General features: G+C 36.5%; 1 protein-coding gene across 4 annotated transcripts in view; it reads right to left on the minus strand.

Annotated features, from left to right (window-relative positions):
- Positions 1–21,379, minus strand: part of grip2b (glutamate receptor interacting protein 2b) — a 184,260-nt gene that overhangs the window by 101,373 nt on the left and 61,508 nt on the right. For 3 of the 4 annotated variants that reach the window (XM_079889924.1, XM_079889929.1, XM_079889923.1), the window contains exon 1: positions 13,943–14,209. The exons of the other annotated variant lie outside the window; for it this stretch is intronic. In XM_079889924.1, the coding sequence (XP_079746050.1) occupies positions 13,943–14,078 (136 nt within the window). In that variant the 5' untranslated portion in view covers positions 14,079–14,209. Of the gene's footprint in view, positions 1–13,942; positions 14,210–21,379 lie in introns of those variants that run through there. 4 annotated transcript variants of the gene reach the window in all.

Consider the following 21,379-nt stretch of genomic DNA (forward strand, 5'->3'; position numbering starts at 1 on the left):
ACATATCCAAACATTTAATGTGGCATGTGCAGTAAACAATTCGGGGTGATGATGCAAATGAATCATTGAGGTTCTGTTAAATAGACATTCTGAACAGATTCACAGAAATCATTTAAAATGACCAACTTTCATAGAGCATTTGTGTTACTTAAGTGTAAATGGTGCTATTAAAATATCTTCGTCCTAATGCTCTTATACTTGTGCACTGTCAGACAAGAAAAGATCAAGTCATTTAATGGCCAAAAGCAATATTCACACTTTCTGTTTCCTTTCCTCTTGCTTGATCTCTTCCTCTCTTCTCATGAGACATTGTGTTGTATACTAAGATGAAACTGTCACGTTGTACACAGTTAGCAGTAAGAACACAAAAAAGCAAAAGTTTACTCCAGGTCCTGAAAGAGATGCTGCATCATTTCTCTAATGAGGACGGCGGTTCGGCCCACGTCTCCGCAGTGAGGACACAGTGGTAGGAGGACATGTCCTGCTTCAACGCTGAGACTATCCGCTATCAGACTTAATGGAGAAAGTCTGTTCGGTAATGATATGGAGGAGCCAAGGTGAATGTCTCTGGCGGCTCCCTGATATCGATCTATGATTGGCCAGAGCTGATTTTGGGGCGAGATGTGTGTAGAAGTTTAGTGGGGAAAAAGCTTATTTTAAGTCTAGTCATAAATGACCAGTTAATGGAGTTAATTATGTATAAAATAGGCTATACATATTAGATAAAAAAAAGCTATGTATTTTAATTAATTGGTTAAATATTGTGTGAAATAATAATTAAATTACAATTAAAAATCAAATCTTAAGGTGACACCCCTGGTGAATAGGGTATAAATATCACCATACTTTCCCAGTTGATCGATTGCATTGTGATTTTTTTATATTACAAGTTTTTTGCAATGCTATATTTAAATATGCAAATGAGGCATAAACTAATTAAATAAGCTTAAATTTGTATAAATCTCCAGAAGAAAAATCTGAACATAAATACAGGTTAAAAAAAAAAATCATTTTGTCGCCATATAGTCAAAGGTTTTTACAGAGGGGATCTGGGACATATCTTTAGAAATCAGAAAATCATGGAAGCTTATTTCCGTCACTAAAGATTTAATTTTTCATCATCAATCTTTCCGTCAAAAGTAATTGCGACTTTTCATCTCGCAATTTCCATTGAATTGTTTTTCTTGCAATTCAAACTTTTTTCTCAGAATTGTGAGTTTACGTCTCACAATTCTGACTGTTTTCTCAGAATTACGTGATATAATCTCTCAAATGCGAGTAATAAAGTCAGAATTGTGAGATATAAACTCGCAATTCTGAGAAAAAAGTCAGAATTGTGAGACAAAAAGTCGCAATTATCTTTTAAATTGTTTTATTCCATCTTTCTTTCTTTCTTTCTTTCTTTCTTTCTTTCTTTCTTTCTTTCTTTCTTTATAAAGCACAATTTAATACAACAACAAAGTGCTGTACAAAGAACTTAAATAAAATACTAATCATACAAAGAACAAATAGTACAACAATAACACACATACAAATAAATAGATACAAATGAAAAGTAAAACATGCCTCAGCACCTAATCGAGATTAAAAGCCCGGGATAGCAATTGAGATTTTAACCAAGTTTTAAAAATGGATATTGTTGGAGCCTTTCTGATATGCAATGGTAATATGTTCCACAGTTTAGGTGCAGCGACAGAAAAAGCCCCTAAGTTTCAGTCTGGATCTGGGAATAGATTGATCAGAGGACCTAAGAGATCTAGCAGATGTGTGCTGTTTTAGTAGGCCAGCGAGGTATGGTGGCGCCAAGCCATTTAATGATTTAAAAGCAAATAATAAAAGTATATTTGATTCTGAAACGCACCGGCAACCACTTAAGTGAAGATAAAAATTGGTGTACTATGCTCATATTTGCAAGAACTTGTCAACAGTCTAGCGCCCGCATTCTGGACGGCCTTCAACCGCAGTGCTGTCTGGCCAACTCCTATATAAAGAGAGTTACAATACAGCCGAGAAGAATGAAGGCATGAATGACTGTCTCAAAATCGTCAATGGAAAGCTTTACTTTAGCCAGAAGTCTCAGATTTATAAAGCAGGATTTGACAACAGAGTTTATTTGCTTATCAGATTTAAAAGCTTTGTCAAATAAAACACCCAGATTCCTCACAACTGCTTTACTATACGGGACCAAAATTGAGATTAGGAGGCACATAATTATCAGATGGCAAAAATATAATCATTAAGTTTTAAAATATTTAAGGACATCCAGCTTTTTATGTCATTTAGACAAGCTAAAAGAGGAGTTAGGGCATTGTTATTATGTAAATATGCGTATCGTTAGCAATGACAAGAAACTCCATACTTCTTAAAAATAGATCCCAAAGGAAGCACATACCTGTATAATGAAAACAAAACAGGAGCAAGAATGAACCCTTGTGGAACCCCAAAAGTTAGTGGAGCTGGAGCTGATAAAAATTCGCCCAGATTAGCTGCAAAACTTCTGTTAGATAAATAGGACTTAATCCACTGAAGGGAAACTCCTCGAAGACCAGCAGAGTGCTCCAGACGAGAAACCTAGATACTATTATCTATGGTCTCAAATGCTGCGCTAAAATCTAATAATACCAAGATTGCAGAAGCTCCTGAATCAACGCTTAATAAAATATCATTATACACTTTTAAAAGTGCTGATTCAGTTCTATGTTGTGCTCTAAAACCTGACTGACGGTCCATGGCGGAAACAAGCTTCCCTAGAAAATACTGTCAACAGCCAGAGAAATAAAAATCACAATCTTTTTAAGAAAAAAATAAATAAATCAAGCAAATTATATATAAACAAATTCCTCATTACATACTTTCAGAATATACAGTAGATAGATTTAAATAAAACGTTAAAGTTTGGTATATGAAAAAAAAAAAAAAAAAACGTTTTGAGAAAATGGCATTTAAAGATGGAAATAGTGCAAAAATAAAATAAACTCTTAAAAAGTGTATTTTGGTTGTTTCCTTTTCACTAGTCTGAAATAACATGTTATGAAATGCCAAATCTCAAAATTTACCAGTTGTTTAAAAAAAAAAAAAAAAGTATCCTTTAGTGCAGGGTTCACCAATCTCGGTCCTGGAGGGCCGCTGTCCCTGCAGAGTTTAGCTCCAACCAGCTCCAACACACCTGTTTGAAAGTTTCTAGTATGCCTAGTGAGACCTTGATTAGCTGGTTCAGGTGTGTTTAATTGGGGTTGGAGCTAAACTCTGCAGGACAGCGGCCCTCCAGGACCGAGATTGGTGAACCCTGCTTTAGTGTCTTAGTTTAAAATTAAATTCAAGCAAATAAAAATACATTGAAATCTGAAATTGTGTAACTTTTCCATTCAATTTGTTGTCAAATTTGTATTTTGTTCTATGTTCCCTATCCAGTCCTGTAGATTTATATTGTATGTGTGTGCAAATAAAGTGCATCATTCAGGAAACTTCATTCTTCTCTTCACTTAATTCACATTCAGGTTCTCCTCTCATTCCTTCATATTCCAATCTCAATTTATCCCTGAGCTAAAGACCTCATTCTCTGACGCAACTGCGTGAAACAGCAGTTAGACACCAATCTGTTGCTTCTATCCAACACATTCTGGAAATCGAGAATTATTGATATGCTCATTAACAACTCTGGATGTGAGGAATCCTACGGAAAAGCAAGACCTCGACAACCTTCCCCATCCTGACATTACGTCGCTGCCCATTCAGACTGTTTGTTCATGCTGTCAGCTGGTTTATTGAATTCCCTTGACAAAGGTTGAACATCAGAGTGGAGATCAGTCATGTACAAGAGCTGGATTGCTCTCACGGTGGGTGAATCGCAGCTCTTTGATCCGAGCTTCAGGCTACTCGCTCCCTGCCGCCACGACAAAAGAGACTTGTGGGAATCTGTACTTCATACCACAGAAAGACAAACTGAGACCTGGAGCCTCGAGGAAGATCCCAGTGTTTTGTACAGGCGCTTCTTTGAAAGAAATCCTTTTGCTAGGGAGACAGAAGAGAATACAAAAGATCGAGAAGAAAATGATAAAAGAAAGAATGGGGAATGAAGTCAAATGTCTGCCCGTCCAACAGAGTGCCAATATGCTACAATATTTATGGCAGGAATGATTATGAGAAACTGTTGGATAAAAAAAAAAACTGTGCAACAAAGCTATGGTGATGAATACTTTGAAGCTTTGAAAGTGTCAGAACGTATTTTATAAAAACAACACTTTGAGTCTTGAATCACTATGAAGTCGACAACTAGATGCTCAAGTTGCAGCTTCATCTTCTTAGGTGCATTTTAGAGGCTGACGGGTGTATTGTGTCACTGCTAATAACAAATTGAGAGAAAATTCATTCATGTAGGTATAGATAAAGGTGTCAGGTAAACTATACTCAGGCTAAAAGTGTCATGGTTATGTTTCATTGTGTTTTTTCTCCCTCATTCTCTGTCCATCTTAACTATCCAAACAAACCAACTGGCAAACTTTCCAGCATAGGAGAAAGCCATTTAGGACGAACTGATTCACTAGAATAAATCAGACTTTCAAACACTATCAACAATGTGACCTTAAATAGCATTGCATTAGCCTGGGAAAACCCAGACAACTTCCGGCAAATTCAGATTTGCTCGAGAAGTAGTCTGGCAAAGAGCTCATTCAAACCCATTTCCATGGCCTAGAAATCGCGGCACCAATCAAAAACGTTGAGGCGGGCTTTACACAATGATGATCGCTCTGATTGGTTTTAGGTCTATCCAATTGCGCCCAGAGGCATTTGAGCGACGTCCGTTCAACTTTTAAATGCATTAATATATTCAAATTGCAAACACATGAGGACAGTCTCCATGAAAGACCCACTGGCAGATGAACGTGCTACTACATTTCTCTCCGAAACGGTAGGAAATTAAATTAGATTTAATAGAGGATTTTAACTGTGACAAGATGATTGACAGGGCAGTTTAAGTGACAGGATGTACGTGACAGATCCGTCTGATAAAGATGACAAAGTAGTATGTCCCAAAGCTTGCCTACTTTTTTGCTACACATTCAAAAGTAAATACCTTTTCTTCACAAAAAGAGTACATACTTTTATGGCGTAGTGTAACTTAGGCGAATTGGGACGCAGCATATGGCTTTACCCGATGACGATCGCTCTGATTGGTTTTAGGTCTATCCAATTGCGCCCAGAGGCATTTGAGCGACGTCCGTTGGTGACGCCCCTTTGGAAATGATTTGTCTATGGAGCTTTGCCAGACCATAACTCAGTTACTACTGAGAATGGTCTGGTTTTAACCAGGCTAGCATTGCATCATTTGGTTTCTCTAAACCATTAGTTTTTTAAAAAAGTAGGTTTTTATCGGGAAAACTGGGGGGAACGAAGAGAAACCGAGAAATGTGGTAAAGTTAGTAGAGTCTCCACTTTTAGTGCAAATGTGCAATTATTAGGAAATGGAAGTTACATTAAACCAAGAAATGGACGTATTAAGGTCATCAAATTGTCATTTGTGGGAATATGGAAACTTGTGAAAGAAACCTCAGAAAGGGGAATGATCACTTGAAGGATTTTTGAGGTTCAGATGAGAACAGAATAAATCTGCTTTAGTCAAGCTTATCAACAGCTCTTCTCTTACATGGAATGATACAAAAAGCAATTATGAGAACATATACGGTTAAGCTTCTTAGTCAAAATTCAAATCAATAAGCATGGCACAAACTTGCCCAAAACAAAACTTAACACACAACAAATATTGATAAATTTCAAGATTGAAAAAGAGACTAAATAAAAAATTGACACACAAATACATTGCAGTTGAAAAAAATTAATTATGAACGCATACTAAGAACTTTCCAAATTTTAATACAATCTTCATATAATAATAATCATTTGAAATTTTGTTGTTTTAATAATCAATTCTTAGAACATAAAAGTTGAATCAGTCAAAACCAACTTGTGATTCAAAATGAAGCATCTTCAAGCCACTGTTGATGGCACTATAAAAAATGCACTATAATCAAAATGACATTAAATTCAAAAAGAGAAATTCAAAAAAAGGTAATCTGATATTAAAGTCACAACACTCAAGTCTGCTGGAAATGAGCCATGAGACACGAAGAGCGTTCATTTCAGATATGATAACTATCGCTTCAGAAGTTTTATCTCTGGATATAAAGGCGGTGACCTCAAGATTTTAAGTGCTGATCTTTTTGTATTGGAGTGCATGAGACAAATAAGGTCACATAGTTGCCAAATGCACATTGAAAAAGGTCTCAAAACCAACAAAAAAATATCAAAAGTGATTAAAAAGAACTTCTACGCAACATGCCAAATGAAAAAGGACATTCGATTTCCAAGCTTCTCAAGCTGCCTTTTCATCGAGTCCTTGCAGCTTTGTGCCATTTCATACAGGAATGAAAGAAGAGATGACAGGAGGTTTCTTTTACTAGCAGGATCCTGTAATCCTGTCAACAGTATGTCATCTCGCGCTTCCCACGGCTCACACTTATCGCTCAGGGAACAAGCTGTGAGTGGAGGAACCAAGCCACCGTGTCCCTCCAGCACACTTTAAAAAGTAGCAACTGTGCAGATTTTCAGATTAGTTAAAAAGGTTGTCAAAAAAGCTAGTTTTTATCACTTAATTCTGTCAAAAATTTGCCAACTAATGAACAAAAGCGTTTTAATGTTGACAACTTGTAGATACAGTAGGTCTAAATATCCAATAATTTCATGTATTTCAATATTATTTCTTAAATGGTCATCATTTTATAGAGAGAAACATTAGGGTTCCTTATGTAAACATACGGACCATTGTAAAGCAACTTCAGACCACATATGATTTCATAAGCATCACAATATATAATACTGAGTAAATTGTTACTTTTGCTGCACAAATGTTACTATTTCTGAACAAAGTCATGGTCAAGTAATGGCATCCCTAAATAAATCTGTGTTGAATGAATTATTCAATAAATCAAACATAAAGACAGTCACATACTGTATGTTTCATTCCTTAATAAATCAATGTTTTGAATTAATTAGAGTTTCAATAAATCACTCGTAAATGCAGTCACTTGTATAATTCCTGAATGAAACAGTGATTTGAACGAATCGGTTGAGTGGATGGTTCAATTAAAGGGTTAGTTAGTTTGTAATGTTGCTGTTTGAGCATAAACAACATCTGCAAAGTTACAACGCTCAAAGTTCAGAGCAAAGGGAGATATTTGCTTTTAAAGAAATTGCTTTTTAAGGACTACAACATTCCTCCCGGGTTAGTGACATCACCAACCCTAGAATTTACATAAACCCCGGAACAAGATTTATAGATTATCAAGACAGAATATGCTAATCAGTGACTAGAAGATAACTACACACAAGCTACATAAATTCATCAACTAACCATTCAGAGTCCTGTTGCATTCTAGTTGTAGCTCCGCCCTCTGTGCCGGGAGCAGCAGCTCATTTGCATTTAAAGGAACAGACAAAACGGTGCGTTTTTGCTCACCCTCAAAAAATGACAACTTTAACATGCTATATAAAAATATCTGTGGGGTATTTTGTGCTAAAACTTCACATTCACACTCTAGGGACATCAAAGACACATTTTACATCTTGTGAAAAGGGCATTATACCTCCCCTTTAATCACTCATTAACGTAGTCACTTGTGTAATTCATGAATTAATCAGTTGCTGAATTCAGAACCACATACTAGTGTACTACTCTTACTTGCCTTTGGCTTTTGGCTTGCTTAGTTAGGGACACTTAATATTCAACAATATTATTGACCTGCCTGCATTGACACCGTCATATGAGAATTGATATATATATATATATATATCTTTTTTACAACAAAAATGAGCCATCACTGAACTTACTTAAGCTCGACAATGACTCTCTTCTAAAGCTGCTGTACAGCCAATACAATCTTTGTTGCATTAATTTCCTATTATCACTGTAAAGCTGCTTTGAAACAATCTGTATTGTAAAGTGATATATAAATAAAGGTGACTTGACTTGACTTTGCGAGTGCTAAAAAAAAGTTTGTTCTATACAGTATGAATGTGTGTAGTATGAATGTAATTCAGATGTACTACATTCTCCATGTTGTCATAAACAAGTGATGTGACCAACTAGCATCAGTTTTCTCATTTCACTGCCATTCATAAATCCTCTCCCGTGGCCTCATGGGATAGTAAAGTGTCCATTGTGTGCACACTCCAGAATCTCGCCTGAAGAAGTAAGTCATCTTTAAGTCTCAAGTACTGTGAATTCAGACATACATCTTTTCTGACTTAGTTTTTTGTCAACTTTATAGTAGTGAAGTAGGCAATTTCCAACGCAGCCACAGTCACTTGTTTAATTCCTGAATCCATCAGTGTTTTGAATGAATCAGTTGATTGAATGATTCAATGAATCACTCATAAATGCAGTCACCTCTTTAACTCCTGAACGAATTTGTTTTTGAACAAATTGGTTGAGAGAATGATTCACTAATAAAGACAGTTGCTTGGCGCCACCTGTTGGTGTAAATATGTACATTGCAGAAAGAGTCAATAAAATCCCTGTCACTAAAGCACAGACTGTCTAGAACACGCAAACACAGACGAGTGCCTATCAACTAGAAATACTGTATAAGTGGCTAAATATTTTGTTTATTTATATTTATGTTAAGTTACATTTTTTGATTGTATAGACGAGTTTGGATTTGAACTTGGGTTGTCTGAGGCGCTGCTGCGCTGTGTGTCGGAGCGCTGCCCACAATAAGGTCATGACTCTGACAAATATATATATTTTTATATAAATAATCAATTACTTTCAAGCAATAATTTTCCAATAGAGGCATATACTGAAGATGACTTAAAAACTAAAATCTAAAAAGACTAAATGTCCACTGGTTTCTAAGTTTCATAATTCCATGGACAAGCAACATGAAAACTGCAGGGAAAAGAATAATTCTGCAAGCTATGAATATTCAAAAGTAACTCAATCAAATAAGATGAAAATGCCATTAAATTATCGCACTTCCGTGGATTTAATCTACCAGCTGATGCGTTCGCTCCATAAAACGAGGAACTCAAGGCCACGGATATACAAAATAGTTGTTCAAATGAGTGAATCAAAGCTAGAGAGAAAAGAACAGTGGAAAAAAAAAAACATGTACTCTGACCTAATTTCACTCGACACAAGCTGGATATGACTGGTTAGGATTGAATTAAGTCAAGTACTTGCAAATGAAGCTGTATTCACGGTTGGTAAGAGATGACACATTCTTTTCATATTTATCTACCTTTTTTTGGCTCCATTTTGGACACAAATTCCTGTGGCTTCTCAACAAGAGATCTCAATAATGTCTCAAACTTTACTCACCCTCCAAAGTCTACAATTAAACACCAGAGATTAAAAACATTTGGTATTTTTATGTCCAGTTTTAACTTCTCCTAGACAGGAATTTTAGCTGAAAGTTCTGAGTTAAAGTGATATTTCAATAACCGAGAAGTCAAAGTCTCCTGAGGTATGAAAGAGCAATAAAGAAACTTCTTGCCTCATCTTAAACCTGATCAAAGGCTCCTTACCTGTGAGATAGATCAAATATAATATAATATTATAATATAGCACAGCTATATAAAACAGGATCACTTATTTCCTGCAGCTCCAAATTGCAGCTAGCATTCATCATTCTATATTTGCTTTGAAATCAAATTTGTTCTGATTTCTTCCCACAAATCTTTCAGACGCCTTCGCCATTCCCATGATGCATCAGAATGCATGCATCATTTTTTATTTATTTTTTTCAGAATGTGGATGTTCTGTGAGATGGATCCGATGACATATCCGAAAAGCAGACGACAGAAGGATTGTTGTCGTTTCTCGATGTGTAGTGCTCATAAAATATTCAGGATACAGTGTGAGGTGCATTATATGCATTACCAAGGAACGAGACCACACAGACACACACACACACTCGAAAACATCAAAGGTCAAAGGCAACACTGGATTCGTGTCATATCGGCCTCTGGCATCCCAAGAGATTCTGGTCTCATATTGTTTTCTTTGCTGCCTGAATTCACAGGATCACTGACCTGAAGAACTAAAATGTACAGCTGAGACTGTGAACAAAAAAGAACACAAATCCTGCGCAGTGCAAGAAAACACATGGTTTATCTTTAGAACACATAGGAAATATTTTGAAATAATCTTATAATATATATATATATTGTTGGATTGTTTTCCATACATACTGTATATAAAATACTGGATGCCAAGATGGCTAGAATAAAACGTGACATTGCAAAGCATTTTTATCTGCCATTTTCCTTATAGGAATAATTAAATTACACAGTAATAAGATTAAAAAATGTGGAGACTGCAGATTAGAATAAAGGCGAAAGCTCCTCAAAGTCAACTGAACAGAGAAAAGCCTCATTACGACTGATAAAATTACTGTAAGATAACAGAACCGTTCCTAACACATTCATTATGGCACTGTGACATTTTCAGTTACAATCAACACTGCAAAGACCTAAATGAATGTACAACAATATGCACAGGAAATTCTTAAGAGATCTTTGTGAGGTTTCAATAGGCGTGGAAGATTTGGGGGAAACTTTTAATAACACTTAAATTCGTCCCCCATACTATTTCTGTCCACAGAGGTTTTCATGGGCCAATTAATGTAAATAAATCTAGATTTAAATTTAAAGAGACGAGATAGTCTCTGCATGACCTGATGTTTTATTCTTATTCAAAATGAGGCGATGTAAACATTGTGGAGCGCTATAAACTCATGTAATGTATTGCTGGATTCAGAACTGCATACTGAAGTAGTCCATATAGTAGTCCAGAGATACTACTCTTACTATATTGCAAATAAAATTATACGATCAATAAGTTATGACAACATATGTTTACATTGCTTTAACGCATCAAAATAAGTTAAGCAATTTTCAACTGTTTTTCAAGATTCACTTATTCAACTTTCAAGATTCACTTATTTACTGATTTTAAGTCATTTTAATGTAATTTAAGTTGAAATTTGGAGGATGGCAGTGTTCCTTACCATACTGCCAGTGTTCCTGCTGGGGCTGGAAATGAGGATCTCCATGTGGCCTTTCCTTTCATCTTGTCACGTTTCCCCTCCATCCCCTAGACTAACTTTGAAACGGGGAGCGAAACAATTGGGGGCTCGTCCGGGATTTGAACCTGGGACCATTCACAAGTTGACTGTACTTAATTTAAGGCAAAAACTTTTTTTTTTACAGTGTACTTTCACCATATCTTTCTAGGATTGCATAAGTTGTGTGCTGATGGATAATTCACACTTCATTAAAAACAGCAGTTTTTAAATTTGTAAAGCGATTTTCAATTCTGCTGTTTAAATTCAAATTCCAATTTTGCATCCTGTTTGCTACATCAATTCAAAACTAATTCAAAATGTTAATTAAATGGTGAAATGCAACAGTTGCTAAGGTATGATTGGTCAATTACGTTTTAAGGTGGGGTTTAAGGATTAAACAGATTTTTTTTCATCAATTATGTAAACCCAAAAAGCTTGGAAGCAGAATTGAGGCTTTCTTTGTGAGTTACCAGTATCTCTACCTCTTACAGCTTTCCTTTTGTAAGGTTAGGGAACAGTTCCCAGGTGCACTTGGTGTGTGTTCAAAGATATGGGGTATATTTAGCACCCAGCAACTGAGCTGGAGCCGATCGCTCTTTCTTTCTTGCCACACTGACTTCATCCAAGTTACAAGAAATCGAGTCACTTCAGCTGCCATATTTAGACCTTACTTTGCTGTAATACAATCTATTTTAACATAGTCTGAGCTGATCGGCTGTGACTGGCACATTGGAAGCTTTCAAAACACTCACAGCAACCTTTAAAACTGTAGTGCAGAACGGCAACAATGTAATAGCCATTGAATCAAAGCGGGCCTGACTGGAAACCTGTGAACAAGACATTGAAATGCGTTCCAGTTTGATGCGCAACTCCCATCAGAATAATTCAATGCTATTTGTGGACATTGTGTCTCTGACACACTGTCGCATTCAACAACCATCTAATAGGGATACCTAATAATACAGTTTTGCTGTTAATTACAGAGTGTCGCAGGGTGCAAGACAGCCTCCCCTGTGTGTAAACGTGAGATGCCTCATTAAAGACAGAGGGCCTCTCGCGAATACATCAGAGAGTATATGCCGCCAGGTTTTAAATAATATATCACATGTAAAGCAATATAATCATCCTGGAGTGAATAGAAGATGAAATATTTAAAAACCGCTCGAGATGTAACGTATCTCATGTTGCGCATCTAGTCCAGAGAAACACAAGAGAGATTGCATCATCTGGAACATTTGTAATTCATGGGATTGGCTTTACACAAAAGATAAAGAACAAACAAAAAGATGTGCAAACGATTTCTTTCTAATTGAGTTAGACCTATGATAGATTGCACCATACACAAATCTCAGCACAAATCTGGTGCTATGTAAATGGAATTTCATTTAACAGATCATTTTATTTATATTTCTTTATTGATAATGGCAGCAGTTATTCATCAAATGATGGTCAAATGAAGGAGAAAAGCATGTTAGCTGTTATATATCCAACTATGTAAACTTTTGTCAGTTGTTAGCAAAAGTGCAAATCATTTCCGCAACACCTTTCTTAAATAAAAAGTTGCATTAACGGAATGCTAATGTTCGCGTTGATCTATACAGCCGTTCATTGAAATGAACAAAATGTTTATCGCACCAAATATAGTTTTTTTTTTTTTTTTTTTACAGTCCCTTGTTACATGTTACTTGTAGTTACAATAGTAATAACTATAAATTATGCATAATTACATGCAACTGACCCTAAACCAAATCCTAATCCTAGCCCTATAGTAAGAACATGCAGTTAAATATTATTAACTATTATTATTAATTATATTTACCCTTGCATTTTATTTGCAAACCTTCGGCAGTCCAACTTAAAGGTATTATTCACCCAAGAATTAAAATTCTGTCATTATTCACTCATTTACTAATATGTTTTTTTTTAACCTCCTGTGGAATACAAAAGATAGTATTTTGAAGAATTTTTTTTTTTATCTGTTTTTCTAAATATCTTCTTTTGCATTTCACAGAAGAAAGAAACTCCTACAAACCTGGAATGATATGAGATGAGGCTTGGTAAAAAATGAGAGAATTTTCATTTTTGGAAATTTCTTCAACCAAATTCTAAAAACTTCTAAAGAACTAAAGAGTTGGTACAATGATGTTTAGGAAATGATTTAAGAAACCCTCCAGATAAAAAGATGTCGAAGGACAGATTCACCTCTTCCAATCGATTTGGACACAAACCAAATCACACAAACTTAAGTGTCTTCAAACTTCCTGGAGATAATAATGCAGCGTTCAGTTCTCTTGTTAAAACAACCATTTCTCATGCTAGTCATAACTCAATGAAGAGTTATGATCTTTACTCAATTAATATCGTTGATGCTTCACTGATCTCTGAAGACCCCTACCAAATCAAAAGCCGGAGAATAAACGTCAACGAGTTGAGATGATAAATAAAGTCGAGAATTATGATTGCACCTCACGGAAACATCAATTTCATCAAATATTTAAAACCCTAATAGAAAATCAATTCGCCAGGAACAGCATTAGGAACGAGAAACCCCGTCGTCCACATTAAGTTCAAGAGTTTCACCATTAATTCAATCCCTCTTCCCCTCAGAAGAAACATGATGATACTAACTGAAGCAAGACTGACGAAAAAGAGAGAGAGAGAGAGCGTTTTCTCTCCTCAGTGTTTGTGGCGGAACACCACAGGTCAAAGTTAATATCAAACCAACAAAGCAGTAATGAAAAAAGGATTAGAGTGGGAGGAGGGGGAGACGGAGAGAGAGCCAAAAAGCGAGAGAGAAAGTTTGCCAGGGGTGGTCTTACCGCTGATGCAAAGGCTGAGAGAGCACAGACTCTCCTCGCAGGTCTCCGGGCTCTCCGCCTCCCAGTGAGACCCTCTTTCCCTTTTCCTGGGAGACATCTGTCTTACGATGTTTAAAACCCGGTTCACTCTATCCATCCTTCCCTTAGCTTTGCGTGACCGAATGTCCCACGATTCCACCCCAACGTGTCACATTAGACACGGAGAGTCTTCTGAACGAGCACGTTGAGGAGACGCTTTGGCTGTTAGGATGCTAAATTTGCGCCTTTTTCATTTGATTTGCAACAAGCCAAGAAACGGGAGCAGAGGGGGAAATAAACAGAAATATATCCCAGTTTGCCTCTCTCTCACTGTGAAGCTTTATCCCACTGCTTCCACAGCACAACTAGCAGTGAGTTGATCTTTTTTTACCTCCCTCCCTCTATCCAGCTTGCTCTCTCCGACTCGCTCACTCTAGCTTTCATCTTTTTCACGAGGGTCCTCTCTAATCAGCTAATAATACCTCATTAGAATTGGGAGAAAGAGTGGAGGGGGGGGTTAACCTTAGGATGGAGGACGGACCGACAGCTGTGAAGTGGCCACACAGAAAAGTAAATCCACCTCCATGATGTAAAGACATCTAATTGGAGTTTTGTAGCTTTTAGTCTATGTTTGTTAGCCTGCCTATATATGCTAATGTGCAGCTAATTGGGAAAATGGCCTTTTATCAGATATACACCTTTACAGCCTTTCTCTCTTGGGAAAACAGACTAACAGTATTGATGAGATCATCTTGCACTTGGGGGCGTAACCAAATATTTGACTGATCAAATGGTGTCTTCTTTCTAATACCAAGCAAGTAAATAGCAAGTAGCATAGTATAATTTTATTGGTCTGCTGGCTATTTTAAAAAGAGACAGACCCTGGTCCGAATATGAATACTAACCTACTATATAGTAGGAGAAAAGCGAGTAGTATGTCCAAATTCATAGTAGGTGAGTAGGTGACAAACAATATGGGAAATGAGTAGTATGTCCAATTTCGTATTGTATTCTTGAAAAAGAAGGTGAGAAACAGTGTGTGAAAGAGTCGTATGTCCGAATTTGTAGTATTCATGAACATCAGGCGAAAGGTGAACTTGAGTTCACCAAGTACATCATGAGGCTGGATCAACATCTTTTCTGATCCTGGAACTACATTACAATCAACCAATCAGATATGAGGGATAAGTTTACAGTTTATGTCAAGTTTAGTCTTACAACCAGGGTTGGGAGCTTCTACATCAGTGTTTTCCCCCAAACATTTCCCTCTGATTTTAGGGATACGTTATGAGTAGGTTAGGTTTAGAGTTGGGATAGCGTTAGGACATAATTTTTCGCCCAGGAATTTTGTTCCAGGATCAAGAAAATATGTTGATCCAGGAACATGTCGTAATTGGGAAAATCACGGTGACCGTAGGCGAAAAGTTTCTGGATGACCCTTTGAATTCGTTGAATTCATAAAACAGTTGGAGAAAAACAGTAGGGTGAAATGAGTGGCATGTCCGAATTCGTAGACAAGTAGGTAAAAATAAACATGGATGACCTACTCCTTGGCATTGATCCAACTGACGCCGTGGGTCACATGACAATGACAACATGACGAATGTACAACATCCCAATTTCATTCATACTATACAAATTCATCCTATGTTGAACATACGTTTGTAACATTGCGAAGTTCGTTTCTCATATTGCTTTGACAATATGCAATTTCAGACACACCTAAGCTCTTCGATGTGAACTCATCCCAAACTTCCTGTTTTTTCAGGAAGTAGGTCAACACAGGTAAGAAACTGTTCGTCAAGCCTTTTCATATGGTTTTTAAAACTGTTTTGTAAGATCAAAAACTCTGGGTTAATGACATCCCTGTCATCAAACACAAAGTCCCGCCCCCAAACTCATGCCATCGGGTTGTGTAACTACCCACGAAATGATGTTGCTAATCAACAAATGCAACAATGTTGGCAGCTGCCTTAACAAACAATTGTTTGTTGGAGTGGCCCGAGAAGGCGTTAATCTCTTTGTAATTCCCTTTAAGACATTTTGGGAAAATCATCTCTCAAGGAAATGCCACATCACGAGTCTCTACACAGTTGTTCACTCTGCATCCCTCCCACACAGAAGAACAAGGGAAGGGGAGAGCCAAAGAGAGTGGCAAGAGAGAAGAAAGCTCTTTAAATTAAGTATTAACATCATTATGTTCTCCAGAGGCCGTGGAAACACCCACAGGACACTGCACTAATCCGACAAAGTGGCTGCACGTGTACAGGAAGAGTTCATTACCTACTTTCCTTCAAAAATAAAACCTAGCGGGGTACTGAAATCAAATCAGTCAGGAAATTTACTTCCTGTTGAGGAGCTGAAAAGCATTATAGATGCTTTCAAAAACAGATTAACTGGAGGCTGATTTGTCGTTGTCTACTTGATTCAGAATTATAATTATCAAAAGTAATCAAATTTTTTTTTTTCAGAGATCCCTTTGAGCTACAGCAGTTCTCCAAATGTGGAAGGAACGTTTTGTGCATTGAACTTTTTGAAGGTAAAGTACTCTCGAGTAATGAAGATTATTACGTCCATCAGATCATTACAACTTAAGTATATTCAACGTGTTCTTTTTTTTTCATTTCTGTAGGTGTCATATAGGATTTCCTGAAAGATAAACGCAATAAATGATATATTGTAAAGGTTTCTATCAGACATTTTGTTACTGTCTGTTTTCCAAACATCTTCTAAATGTCTTTTACTCTTGCTTGGCGAACTCTGCCTTACATACAGCAGTTAAAACTTTGTCAGGACTGTTAGTTGGGTTTCAAGTTTTTGATAAATTATTCACAAAGAAAAATTTTTGTTGAGAATTTAGCTTCATAGAGAATAACATTTCCCACTGCACTTAATGAAGAGATGTTACAGCTAGCAAACAGCATCTCAAACAGCTAGCATGAGGCGAAAAGCTCAGTATGCCTGATTATGAAGCCTCACACACACACACACACACACACACACACAAATGCATTGATAGAAGTGTTGGGAAGTAACCAACTGAAGGCAGCAATGCTAAATACATTTGTCAGTAGCGTGACAGTAGCTTGGCTGTTTTCGAAACAGTCTACTAACTCTAGCTTGTGCCTAGCAGTGCAGCGCTAAATGCTAAATCAGTACTACATTGTGTTGCACATGCACCCTTACAAAACACAGTACACTGTAAAAAGTGAACAGTTGGATCAACTTAAAAAAATTACTTCAATTGGTAACACCAAAAGAAATTAAGTTTTCTCAACTTAAATTATCACGTTTTTCATGATAAAACATGATAATTTAAGTTGAGAAAACTTAATTTCTTTAGGTGTTACCAATTGAAGTAATTTTTTTAAGTTGATCCAACTATTCACTTTTTACAGTGTACAATAATCAAGTGTGCCTTCTTAAAATGTTCCATCTCACATGTATAACTGGAAAGCCTGATTCATTTGGTTGAAATTAGAAAATTATTAATCAATTTAAGCTTCTGCCGCCATTTTGAGACTTTTTATTGCCCCATGAAATAGCTTAACTTTTTTTTTTTCAAATAACACCATGACTTGAGTTAAGCTACTTTAAACGAGCAGCTTGTCAAGCTTAAAGTTTCTTCCTCGGCACTGCTATACAACACTATTGCAAGGGATAGTGTGCATGAGTCATATGGACAACTTTTCTGGTACTTTTATGTTCCTGTTGAATCTTGACAGCCAGAATTCCCATCCAATTTTAAATTTCTTTCAAAAAGAGCAGCCTGAATACGCAGCCTAGCTTCTCCCTTTGTGTTCCACAGAGGAGGGAACGAAATATATATTTCAGAAAGTGACATGAGGGTGAGAAGATGATGACATTATCATTATTTTTGAGTGAACTATCCCTTTAAATCTATTTCTTCTGTGTCCTTAGGCTAATTACTGCAGTGCTAACCCAGACTTTGGTTCAGACGCAGGAAAACTGTGAACGTTTTAATACGACTGCAAAGCATGGCAGCTGGAATCGGTTTGAAAAGTAGAACACTGATTAAATGCTTAAAAATCACTTTTTGAAACTCCATTCTGCTGAGCAGCTGTTTCCTTTTAGTTCACCTGTCTCGCGAAGTTCTTCCTCGGCAAAACGGACTGATCTGAAAATCTAGGACAAAAAGCAGCGGTGTTTATCAGATTAAACAGATTTCTCGCATGGAAATTTGTGGAATTAATAGTTCATTGACATTGGAAAGAAAAATGTGCATAAATGTATAGATAAATACAAGCACCCGAGTGAAGAAGAAAGTAATAACAAAAAATGCCTGGGTCATAAAACAAAAGAGTCATGATCTCATAATGATAAAAAAGCCTCATTAAAAGAATGACATTTCTGAAAAGATCATCTAATTACATACTGTAATTTGTCATAAACTTCTAGTAGTATTATTTCAAACAAACACACACACACACACGCACACACAGTGTTGGGTGTAATGCATTACTAAGCAATTAATTACTGTAAGTAATTACATTTCCCTTGAAAAAGCAAAAATAAAGGATTACTCTTAATTTTTCTGTAATTTAATCACAGTTTCTTCTAATGTCATTGCATTAAATACTACATAGACTACAGAACAATTATAACACAATAGTGCATTTAACTTGAAGACTTGGGGGCCATTTACATGACACCGTTTTCAACTAAAAATGGAAAACCTTTAATGCTGTTTGTTCATTTACACGACAATGGCGTTTTTGGGGGCCTGGAAACTTTTGAAATCGGGTTTCAAAGTACAGGCTTTTAAAAAAAAAAACATTATTGTCTTTGTGTAAACTACAAAAAATAATTAAATTATTTTAAAAATTTGGTGAAAACGGTGACGTCATGCGCATGTGTATTATGTGTTCAGTCTATAGGCGCGTAGTGTTTCTTTACAAAGTGACATTGCCACCTACTGGCCTGGCATGAATAATACAGCGTTTTTAGTCGTTTTTAAGGATCCGTGTGGACGGAAAATAAACTCTTTTGACAACCTTGTCATCTGTACGCGAAAAACACGAAAGAAAACTTTTCTGTTTTTAGCAAATCGTTGTCATGTAGATGTACCCTTAATGTTTATTTCTAAATAAAAAAAAAATCTTTAAGGAGTTGTGCAATGCACACGGTACACAGACACGACACAGTCAAACCAGTCCTTGAAAATATCTTTTGATACGTGTCATTTCAGTCACAGACCACCTTTAAATAGTTGCCATGTTCCTGTGGAGTTCCCATATGCTCGCTAAAGTGAGGGGAGAAATGGAGTTTGCCAGTTTTCTTAAATTGTCATACTTTCAAAGTTTTAACTGGGTCAACTGTGTGCTGAGGAAAGATAATGCGGTTCCTTTTCATCCCTGACAGAGAGAGATGGAGAAGAAGTGGGAGAGAGAAAGAGAGAGAGAGCATCTGTATGGCTACATCTGAGCTGGGTAAAAATGGGATCAGTCAGTCAGCTCGCACACACACACACACACACACACACACACACACATAACTAGCACCAAACTAAAGAAGACCAGTCAAAGTGATTCCCTGTGGCATATTAGAGGAGTATGATATATAGTTGTGGAAGGGTGTGTGTGTGTGTGTGTGTGTGTGTGCATGTGTGTGTGTGTGTTCATCAGATTCTCCCAAGACTATCTCTGATTATGGTCCATGCAACCCGCCCCCATAGCTCAGAGAAGTAAAATCTTTGCTAAAAGGTAAAAAACACACAACATGTCTGGTCCATCCAAACCCCAGTAAACTGCACTGTTGTCTACTGTCTACAAAGGAAGTTTCTAATTGATAAACATTTGAAAAGCTCTTTATTGGAAACAATTTTAACATCTATTCTCTTGCACACATAAATCTTCTCGCAACCACATGATCAACTAACATTCACAGTTGATTCCAATCTCACATTAGCATGTTGCTAAGCTAACCGCTCAATACTCAAGCTAATAAATGTTCTAAGAACATTCCTATTAAGTGGTGAAAACATTATTTATGAGAGGTCTCTGAACATTCAAAACATCCAGTTTTTTTAGATTGTTCCTTGTTAGTTGGGAAGCAATATCATTTTCATTTGCATAATAGTGGTGCTCTTTATACAACCACATAAACAACACGCATTCACAACAGAATCTAATGTTAAGATGTTGCTATGCTAACAGCTGATACACACAACAAAAACATTAATATTGTGTGAAATAAGTCACTTTAAATCAAATCAGTTGTATTCATATTCTTCAATCTGTCCATCATCTTTGAATGTTCAATAAGCTTGCTGCAATGCATTCTGGGATGGCCTTATGCACAAAAGATACATGCAATTACACAAATAAGGCACTTTAGTTAGGCTCTTTGTTGTTTGGAACAGCCTTTGTAATGGGAGACCATTAAACCTGTGGTGCCTACAAATGTTGTCAATTCACTAGAGTTTAAAAAGAGAGAACTTTCCATCAAGATCTCCTTCCATCGTGATTCAGATAACATCTTGTAACTTGTAATAAAAAGTAGAGCATGTGGTATATTTGTCTTTCTCAGAGTTTCTTAATCTTTGTGACACACCATCCTTGTGTAAACCTAACATTGATTTTGGCACAGAACCTACACTGATATGTAGGCTCTGTTCCAATCCAATTTCAAGGCATCCTCCAGGCTCAAAGGCTTTTCCAAAGGAAAGGCAGTGTTTTTGTTCAAATCAGGATTTCGGTTTGAATACCAGTTTGATGTAGACAGATCTATATTTATCTTTAAACATGCATGTTAGCCGTTCTTCCTAAGAGAAGCTACTCCCAGGTAAACCAGTCTCTTCCTATAAATTTAAACTTTTAATTATTGAGGGCACGATTTACTAACAGCTTGTGCCAGCGCAAACCCTCTTTTGGTGTTAAAAAACTACTGTTAGGTTTTACTAAAGACACGCAGTGAAAAATATGCGCTGAAAAGTTATTTTTGTGGTAGAAATTATTGCATATGCATTTGTAGGAGTTTCCCTTTCAGACGCAAAATTTATGGGAGGAGAGAATTTAAATAAATCAAGGTGATTTACTAGTAGATCACGTCCAGAATTTTTCACTCCCATCTGCACTTTTATGGGATTGTGCCCTCACGCTAATTTGGCCCAATGTATGCTAATGTTGGCTGTATCACGTTTGTGAGCTTAACAACATGCTAACGACAAACGCTATTCGAATCAAGTCTGGAATAGAGCTGTAGACTCCAAGATCATTTTAATTTCTAAAATTACACTGAATTCAAATAACAAGCAATTACCTATAATACAAATTTATTTTCAGGATAATTTAAAGGATAACTGTCGCCAAAATGCAACCTAGGGTCTTTCTGTTAATCTACTCGAGGCAAACTTTCATTTAAAAGCATAATTAGAATGGAAACGCCACTTTTAAGTTT

Source organism: Squalius cephalus, assembly GCF_949319135.1.
Source record: "Squalius cephalus genome assembly, chromosome: 13".
NCBI lineage: Eukaryota > Metazoa > Chordata > Actinopteri > Cypriniformes > Leuciscidae > Squalius > Squalius cephalus.